The sequence below is a fragment of the Coenobita brevimanus genome, chromosome 22, assembly GCF_032717465.1.
Source record: "Coenobita brevimanus isolate Jiangsu-jjx chromosome 22, ASM3271746v2, whole genome shotgun sequence".
Taxonomy (NCBI): domain Eukaryota; kingdom Metazoa; phylum Arthropoda; class Malacostraca; order Decapoda; family Coenobitidae; genus Coenobita; species Coenobita brevimanus.
In genome coordinates this window covers 21,167,247-21,177,000 of record NC_136975.1, presented here as the reverse complement: position 1 = coordinate 21,177,000, position 9,754 = coordinate 21,167,247, and the positions used below count along the sequence as shown (strand labels likewise).

Genomic DNA, 9,754 nt, shown 5'->3' with positions numbered 1-9,754 from the left:
TTGACCAAAAAGTATCCATGATTCCATGGTTTTGTGATTCATATCCCTTGATAAATTGGTAACTCTGTTCACTTATTTTCTAAAGAAAACAAGATAAATGGAAGAAGAATGATGAAGCTGACAGAAAAGATGGTTGAACAGCTTGTTCCTTTAACTGGGGACAGAATTATTTTCCTTGATGAACTTGACATTCTTCGTGCAACTGTGGGACCTGAGGCACACACTGCAAAAACAAACACCATACACCCAAATGCTGCCATGCAGTATGCCGGAGAGCCACAGACTGCTGAGCCACGCAAGACAGAACCATGGACTACTGAGCCACATACCACAGAACCACGGACTGCTCAGCCACACACCACAGAACCATGGACTGCTGAGCCACACATCACAGAACCACAGACTGCTGAGCCACACACCACAGAACCACGGACTGCTTAGCCACGCACCACAGAACCACGGACTGCTGAGCCATGCAATGGAGAACAACGAACTGCCGAGCCACTCGCCACAGAAAAACGGACTGCTGAGACCACCCACCAAGAACAGGAGTCTGAAGGAGAGGCAAGTGGCTGTCATATTGCTTGGAATGATCTCCAAGGTTGTAAGTAAGCAGGATTGTTATGTATGTAGGTACTACAGCACCTGCTGAATTGATAAAAATCATATAGAATATACTTGTACAGTATATTTCTTCAATTTTGCAAACAAAGGAATCATGAAATCATTATTATATAAAAACTTCAATATCTTGTAAGCATATAATTACGTTACGCAGTTATATTAATTATCGAAATTCAAAGACTTTTTCAGTCATGTGTGAAGTGCTATGACAGTATAATGTATATGTTTCAGGCTTCCAGTCCTTCCCCCTCTAGTAAGAACAGTTCTACAAACACACAAACGTCCAGAGGACTTCTTGCCTGGGCGTGCCTATCATAAGATGGTTATTGATGCCATCACTGATGACCTTCAAAAAAGGAGCATTTTGTAAGTATATGCTATGCAGAGTTGTATTGTTAAACTTTTGGGAGCTATTTTTGTTTGCAGAATTTGTACAGTTCCCTGTACAATATTGCACTGCACTGTACCACTAAAGTGTCACTACTTTGTGCCTCTTGAATTTGTCACTTGTCATAAGTAAATTGACATCAAAACTTAAGATCTTAGTGGCTCTCATAAGCTATTTCTCCTTGCCTTTCAGTAGTGTTGGTGCTTTCCTCTTCAAGCCTTAATATCATACAGCCATATAATTAGAGAAAGTTAGGATGTATGGTACCATAATACCGTAGTTCATTATTCCAGTGTTCCAGTATTGTTTCTTGTAGAAAACTATAATAATTTAAAATTATTCCATATATGTGTAATTTAATATACAGTTGTCATGTAGTAAAAAATATCAAATTTCAGGACACCATCTATGAGAGGTTACCCAAATATCCTAGCTGCTCTCTTCAAGGAATACCCTTATATTGGTCATATTGTAAGTTAATACTGTATATACTCTTTAAATGTTGTATAGTGCTACATACTATAACATAAAAAATTGTACAAGCTAATATCAGGTGAGCATATATGGTGCCCTGCTGAAATATGGAAGAAATACAGACAAATTATAGGTTTTAAGTCATGGCAACTTGGTTCATAGCTTTTTTAAAAGGCACATAGAATTTAAAGGTTTATTACTATAATATATAAAAACCAGTCCAGAATATGAGTGAATGACAACAAAATATGAATTGTTTCTATGCTCATATCATCCATCACATCCAACATCATTGTCTTTCAACAGCCTCTCCCTCTGCATTTCACCTCTCTCTCATGCATTCCTTTAGACATTCTATCTCTCCTCAAGGTGAAATGGAGTTAATTCAGGCATCTCTCATACATAAAGAGCAAAACATTTTGCATGTTTTTGTGTGTGTGTTTTTTTTACCTACTTAATGATGTCAAAGTGGTGTCAAACAGAAGGTTTCTACAGAGTTATGACTTACAATACACACACACACACACACACACACACACACACAGACTGATTTCTCTCTTTTATGGTATACATCCAGGATTAATTGAATAACCACATATGAAATACTGTGGCTAAACCATTCTAAAATCTGATGTCTTGTTACCATTTGCAGGATTGCTGGAGAGGTTCTTTAAGAAACAAGATGAAGACTGTTAGGGGTCCACTTCAGTCTGACGCTATCCAGTATCTTAAGAATAAATTTGGAGGCCCTGGCCAAGCAAGATCAGGCAAAAGAAAAGTAGCTAGCAAAGATGATAGTCAAAGTCTTAAAAAGCGCACTAAGCCTCAGGTAATACAAACAAATTTATTCTGAATCAGTCATGCCAAGTACAGAACCTGTAATATCTGCATATGTCATGCACTAATTTTTTAATTATGACTCGCAATAATAATAATTATATAATTGCATTTGCAGCCTTGTAGATAGTGTCATATGAGAATGGAATCCATATAATGCATGTAATTTTGTCCTTCTGTAGATGCTAAGAAATACATGGACAGTACTTATTGCATCATGTTACAGTAGTATAATAAAAACTCCCTTTTTCAGATTGGTCCCAAACAACCAGAAGAGGATGAGGCAACAATATGCAATCACTTGGACATTCTTCAAGCTGAGGCAAGAATAACTGACCAAGATAACAACGTCATGTGCAGGAAAATGGATAGAACCTTTGCATACAGGCAGAAGATGGTTTACAATTCTTCTGTATCAGTAGCAGATGTTCTTGCAGTTTTTCCTGCTCTAAGGAACAGAAGCTTTGTAAGTACTGTACAATATTAGTTATATACTTATCCTAAGTTTTCATCATAATCTCTAAAACAGTGTGTCCTCATGGGAAATCTATGGCCATTGCTGAAGCACATTATTATTAATGTCCACAGTTCTTTATCTTGAGTTAAAAATTGCAACGCTTTTTGCAATCTTTCTTAATTAGAGCTAGAAACATTTCATTGCTGCAACATATTTACTTCATGCTTCTTTTCTATAAACAGAGGCCATACGTCCATATTTATTCTTTAAACAATAACAGAGTTAAGGTTTAGGAGCCAGGGATTTCTATCTATCTGTTGCAGTTGGGAAATCTTTCAACTACTGTGCATAGTATGAATAGTACGTATGTATGCATCCATCCATCCATCCATTGCCAGACGCCATGTATCCCAAATGGGGTGGCCAATGGCTTAGAGTTAATTGTTTTACAGGGAGGGGCACTAATCCTCCACCAACCCCACTTGACGTAGGGATGCCAACAGCATCTGGTGTTCCCAGGCGGTCACCCATCCAAGTACTAACCAGACCCAACGTTCATATAAGCAATTATGAAATTATAGTTATTACAGTGTTTAACTTTAACTGTACTTTATTTCAGCTAGCAGATGAGGCTAGGCAGCATGGCATCATAAGTCCTGATGAATCTACAAGGAACAAACTAAGCTCTTCACTCATAGATCTGATGAACATCACAAAAAACAGGTGCAAGAAGTTCAAGTTCTATTATTCCACATATCTTGAGGACACAGAGAGCACTCTCAGTGAAGACAAAAAAAGAGGTTTGTTAATAATTTGTCTTCTTATTTTATAGTTTCTTGTTAGGAAACCCACCCAACTTACTTTCTGGCTGTGCCACTGGGTAAAATTAAGCCATGAAATAATTTAAACCAATGAACTCGCATCACCAAAAGTAAGAAACAAAAACCCTTGCTAGACCTTCTTGTAATTATCTTGTCAGCTTAGTGATTTTTTTTTTCATTTTTTTTCATTTTTTTCCCTCTAACCCACTCTTGAATATTCGTTTCTTGCAAATTTATTGCAGTGTATGTTCATTTTAGTCATTACTATTACATTTCATAAGCTGGCTTGGCATTTACAATGCTGATCCTTTCTTCCCTCTTCAAAGATGATGAACTGCTTTTTGTCCATATGGTTGAGGTAACATTAATTAGTTATAAGTTGTTAAATTTATTATTCCTTATAATTTTGCCATATGAACTATTATAAGTGTATCAGTTCATTTAGAAATAAAACATCCATAAACACAACAGTCTTGATGTTAGACTATTTGCCCAAAAAGACAAGCTGCAAAATTCACACACAAACACACACTCTTCTTTTCCAATATACTAGTACTGTTTACAAAACATTTGTCATGAAGATTATGACCTCAAGTCTTCTGCATAAGAAACTGTTTCTTATCCATGTTTTTAAAGTATTAAGTCACCTGCTTCTGTACTTGTGGCTGGTGCAGATGGGTATCGGCTGCACATTGATGGGAACCCAATCCTATCAAGAAAATCTAAAAATATAACTCGTGCTGTAGTAGCATTATTCCAGTCATACTGGGTGTTTGCGTTGAAATATCCATCTGAGCTTCGGAAAACATTGCTCTTTATTGAACGTTTTGTGTTTAGGCATAATAATAATAAGGTTCCAGGGACTGTATGCATTTGGGCAAAAAACTTAGCATGTATTGTTAGGTAGGCCCACATCATTTTGTTCATGATATCTGATTGTTCTGTGGCCCTCCAGTCAGGGTTTGATCTCAGATGTGGCCAGTAGTTTTCAGCCACATTGACATTACCAGGGGCTGTATTTTTTTTTTTTTTTTTTTTTTTTTACCTTCAACACTGTATTGATGCCTAGCCTCGGGATCCTACACTCGGGGATGGACAAATGGGATTGGATGATGATGATGATGATATATATGTATACTGTACGTAGCTTTTTTAGACCCTTACTGAATGACCATGTGTAAGTGAGAATATTATTGTAGTGGATAAGGAGTTTGCTGAATTTGAGTTCATTTGTATGTACTAGCTCTTTACCTAATCTGTTCTCCTAGCAATGGGTATGGATGTATATTTGACACATTTAATTTCGTATATAGTTTATTTTTCTTATGCAGTAAAAGTCCAATTATCCAGCAACCTATTTTTGGTAAAACTGAAATTTTGGCAGTTTTGAGAATTTGGTTCTACTTTTTTTTCCTTTGTGAGGGAGACTGTTGGTAATATAATAGATAAGTACACAGTACTCTTTCCAAACACATTAGTGATAATCTAAGTAGTGATAAAAGTGTTCACAAATATAAGGTATTACAGGGTTAAGTTGGTAGTTATTTTGATTATTTGACTATTTAGATTTTTCGGCATCTGGGCCTCATGGATGCTGGATTATTGAACATATACTGCAAAAGTATTTATTATGGTATTTAGAATTAATTTTAAGTTTTGTGGATAGTATTATTATGATGACTGCAAAATGACCTAGAGTTAAGGGACTGAGCAGAGATGCTGAACATGAACGACGAGCCTGGAGAACCACCATCAGGTGAATAGGGCTGACACATGCTTGCATGTGTGAGGTCTTTCAAAGTGAAAAAATGAACTAATATGAGCATTATTACTAATAAAATTACAAATTTCTAATGCTATTCCTTGGTATCATGTCATATGGTATTATGGAATTTAAGATATTTATCTTCAGATACGAATTATAACAGTTTTGTGGATAGTATTATGCATATGAGCATTGTTACTAATATTATTACAAATTATATCATATAAGTCATGTGGAATTAGTCATGTGGAATTAATTATATCATATAAGTCATGTGGAATTATATCATGTAAGTCATGTGGAATTATTGTAGAAATTAAGATATTTACCTTTATATATGAATCATGACAGTTTTGTGGATAGTATTCTGTATATTATGAGGATTACTACTTTGTTATCATAAGTCATGTGGCATTATTATAGAATTTGAAATATTTACAGTGTGTTTATGGTTTACCAAATTAAATATGTATGTAGTGACTAAATTTCATTCCAATTATTATTTTGACTTATTACATGTTTGAAGAGTGATAATAAATTTTTTATGAATTATATTGTACTATTATTACCCTGATCAAATGGCATGTATTTTGTGGGGAATACGTGGGGTAGGGGTGGGTTATATGGGAGGTGGGGGTAAAGTAAACCATAAATTTACCCATTATGGGGTAAACTAACAATATAATTTCACTATAAGAGGGTAATTTGGTGCAATGTTTTACCTTTCTGAAAGGATAATTAAAGGGTAAACTTCATTCTAGTTTACCTTTAACCTGCGGTGTCCCGTCGACGTTCTTTAATGTCCACACGTTTTGTCACTGCCAATCCCCTCGACGTACATAAACGCGAACCAATTGCAAGGTCCCTAATTTGCACAATTTTCAATTTTCGCTAGTGATTTTTGGTACTTATACACATGACACCTTCCTCTACAAGATGCCAGGCAGGGACAATGCCTTACCCAGCATGACCTCCTCCCCCCCCCTGCACCCATTGTCTCAGTAATTCACCTGTTATCAGTGACCTGGCCAGTAAAGCCATGTCATGCCACGGTACGAAATTCAGGGCCAGAGTGATTCCCCAATCAAAGGCAATGTGGAGGACAAACTTTACATAGCATTAAAGGAAGAAACAGTCAGCAATGATGATCACGTAATGTGGCAGAAAAAGGTCAGGTATGGTGATGAGTTAGTGAGTGAAACAATGCTTATAATGCCTATATTACTGCTTGAAAACCAGTATACTCTCGTACTACATAAATTCGTACCAAGTAAATAAATAAATACCGTTTATGAGTGGTGTGAAATAGTTATCCTCCCATAGAACTCGTTTTCTTTGGTGCCAGTCTGTTAGAAAACCCAGTAAGGTAAGGAGGTACTCCTACCTGTATCGAGTATTTTAAACCTCAGGTGAGCGATTTCTCTATGAATTTTCGATGTTTCTCACCAAAAGCGGAGGTTTGAGCCCAAAAAAAAAAATTCCAAAAATGATCGGGATTGGGGGGAGTCAGTTGTGGAAAAGTGGTCAGGATGGGGTGGGTTAAAGAGTAGCACAGAATGGACAGTAAGATTACCCTTGTTTTATCCTTTTTTTACCCATTATTTCTGAGAGTGTACCTTTCTCAGGCCAGCCTTTAGGATACCTACCACTCTTTCCCAGATGGCACCGAACCATGGCGCCCTGGCTAGTATGAACCGCTACTCACAATTTACCTTTACCAAATTCATTCTGTAACCTCGGATCATTTTTCAACTCCTTCAATACACTGGCTCCACTTATAAATGTAGTGGCATTATCACTAATTATGAGTTCAGGGAAGCCTCTCCTGCTACAGAACCAACGGAAGGCATGAATGAAGGACTCACAGGAGATGTCTGACACTGTATCAATGTGTACTGTATAGCCCTAGTAACAGCACAGGTAAACAAGACTACATATAATTTCCCTTGGGTACCCTTTTCTTTAATGGGTAGAGCACCTGTGTAGTCTACTCGTGTTACTTGAAATGGATTCACTTCCTAAATCCTAAAGTGTGGTAACAGCGGAGCCTGTACAGCACTATATGGGGCATCTTGTAATCTTTTACAAGTTATACATTTCCTTAAAACCTTATTTACAACTTGTCTGATCTTAGGAGTCCAAAATCTGTCTTATTTAATTTACAACATAACTTACTCCATTATGGCCACATAACTTCTGACAGTACTCGGAAAGGAGAGCTGCTAACCTATGTTTACTAGGTATTAGGATAGGGTACTTTGCTTCATCCATTAAGTCCGACAACTGTAACCTACCTTTACAACACAATAGCCCACCTTCCATATAGAGGCCTAACTGCTTCACAACATTACTTGGTGTGCCCTTTCCAGTGGACAAATAATGGTAATCCTCAGGGTACTCTTCCATTTGAGCTGGCTTAATCATTGCTGATTCTGCTGTCCTTAATTCCGGCACTGTCAAATAAGTTGGCATTGCCTCATGTGTTCTTTGTCTCCTATCGTTCAGTGTCTTGATAAATCTCAATACCCATGCCATCACATGCCTTGTCTTCACATAAGAACCATATCGATCCCAATTCAATATGGCAGGAAGGGTTACTGATATTGGCAATGACTGGGTCTCTTCTAGAAGGCAATCCACGGTGGCGTCCCCAACTGCCTCAAATGGACCATTTTCCTGCCACATTTTTTGGTGAGGTAGCCATGTGGGCTCACCCCAGCACAAAGAGGAACTTGTTAAGGATGCATGTGACGTTTCTCTGCAAACCACATCACTGGGGTTGTCCTTTGTAGACACATAACGAAATTCAGCATCAGGGACTAATGCCTTTACTTCATCAATTCTGTTCTGAACACACACAGGCAACGGTTTTTTACTAGACAACCAGTATAGGGTTATCTGGCTATCCGTCCAGAGGTATATGTTCTCTAAGCATAACTCGTCCGCATAGGCCTCATAAATATACTTGGCGAGATGAGCTGCTAGCATGACAGCAGTCAGTTCTAATTTTGGTATTGTGAGGGGTTCAATGGGTGCTACTTTGGCCTTTGCCATAGCTAATCTACTTCTTCCCTCACTAACTAAGTACGTTCTACACCATAAGCAGTGGTGCTTGCGTCACTAAATAGATGCAGCATGACCTTTCTACTATCAGTGACTTGGCGGGGAAGTACAATATTGGTACTGTTAATCATATCCTTATATATCCCCTGCCATTCAGCCTCCATATCTTCCGGTATGGGAACATCCCACCCACATTCAATACGCCGTAGATCTTGCACAAATTTTCTTAGACGGATGGTCACCGGCAATAATACTCTCAGAGGGTCAAACACACTTGCAGTTATGCTCAACACCTCACGTTTTGTCACTATTGTGGGTCTATTTTAGTCTTCCTTGACCTGCAACATATCCATATCAGTGGGCCAATTAATGCCAAGTACTTTTACCTTGTCCTGAACTTCAGAAGCCAAACCCTTTAGGTGGAGTAGTTTCGTTTCGTTTCGTTTCGTTTTTAAAGACTCCAACATGCTTGCATGTGTCGGCCTTGGTCACTAAGGTCACACTTAATGACCTCGTCCCATGTCTTTCTTGGTCTACCCCTCATAACCCCATCCCCAATATTAACACTTCTCACCTTCCTCACCCAATTATCTTCCCCCATCCTCTCCACATGTCCAAACCACCTCAATCTACCTCTCCTCATCACAACACCAGTACACTCCAGTCCCATCCTACTTCTCAACTCTTCCATTGTAAACCCAGCCCCTCCAGGCCTTGGACGCAGGGACGCACTGCACATCCACCTAATCATTGTCATTTCTGTACGTCTGAGCCGGCGAATATCTTCCTCCTTCAGTGCCCAGGTCTCACTGCCATACAGCATTACACTCATAACACAGGCTGCATACAAAGACCCCTTAGCACGTAGGGAGAGCCCTCTCAATGTCAGGAGAGGCAAGAGCTCCCTGAACTTCTTCCAACCACTTCTCACCCTAGCCACAGAGCTAGCTCCAGCCCCACCTCCAGCACACAACATGTCTCCCAAATAAAAAAAACTCTTCCACACACTCAAGAGATTCACCAGCAAGTTCAATCCTTTCACGTCTGACAATCTCCACCTGCTCACCCCGGCATGCCATACACATAAAATCAGCATTATCTCGCAATTTCATTCCGCAGTTTCACACTTTTTGTTACCCATTCTCTTAAGGACAAATTGGCACTTGAAAATACTCTCAGGGCATCCCAACACAATTGTTGTAAAGCATCCTCATCATCTTCGGTTCCTTGCAAATTATCAATATACAACCCTTTCCTTAATTTATCAAGCAAGGCCTTATCCTCCTGAACCACTGATAAATGTTTTTGTATGGTGGCATTCAAGA

General features: G+C 38.5%; 1 protein-coding gene across 1 annotated transcript; it reads right to left on the bottom strand.

Moving 5' to 3' along the window:
* Positions 1 to 4,239: 4,239 nt before the first annotated feature.
* On the bottom strand, positions 4,240 to 8,420 carry LOC145392444 (uncharacterized). Its single transcript, XM_080266852.1, has 3 exons — positions 7,682 to 8,420; positions 7,079 to 7,246; positions 4,240 to 4,286 (listed from the first exon to the last, which is right to left on the bottom strand). The coding sequence occupies exons 1-3, from the start codon at positions 8,418 to 8,420 to the stop codon at positions 4,240 to 4,242; spliced, it is 954 nt and encodes a 317-aa protein (XP_080122978.1).
* Positions 8,421 to 9,754: the final 1,334 nt, after the last annotated feature.

Excerpts from the sequence above, each read along its gene's own strand:
- LOC145392444 (XM_080266852.1), bottom strand. The coding sequence starts at position 8,420 with ATGGCAAAGGCCAAAGTAGCACCCATTGAACCCCTCACAATACCAAAA. Across the intron at positions 7,247-7,681 it reads GTTAGGCCTCTATATGGAAG|TGTCAGACATCTCCTGTGAG; the intron begins GTGGGCTATTGT and ends ACATTGATACAG. Across the intron at positions 4,287-7,078 it reads ACAGAATGAATTTGGTAAAG|CCGATACCCATCTGCACCAG; the intron begins GTAAATTGTGAG and ends ATCAATGTGCAG.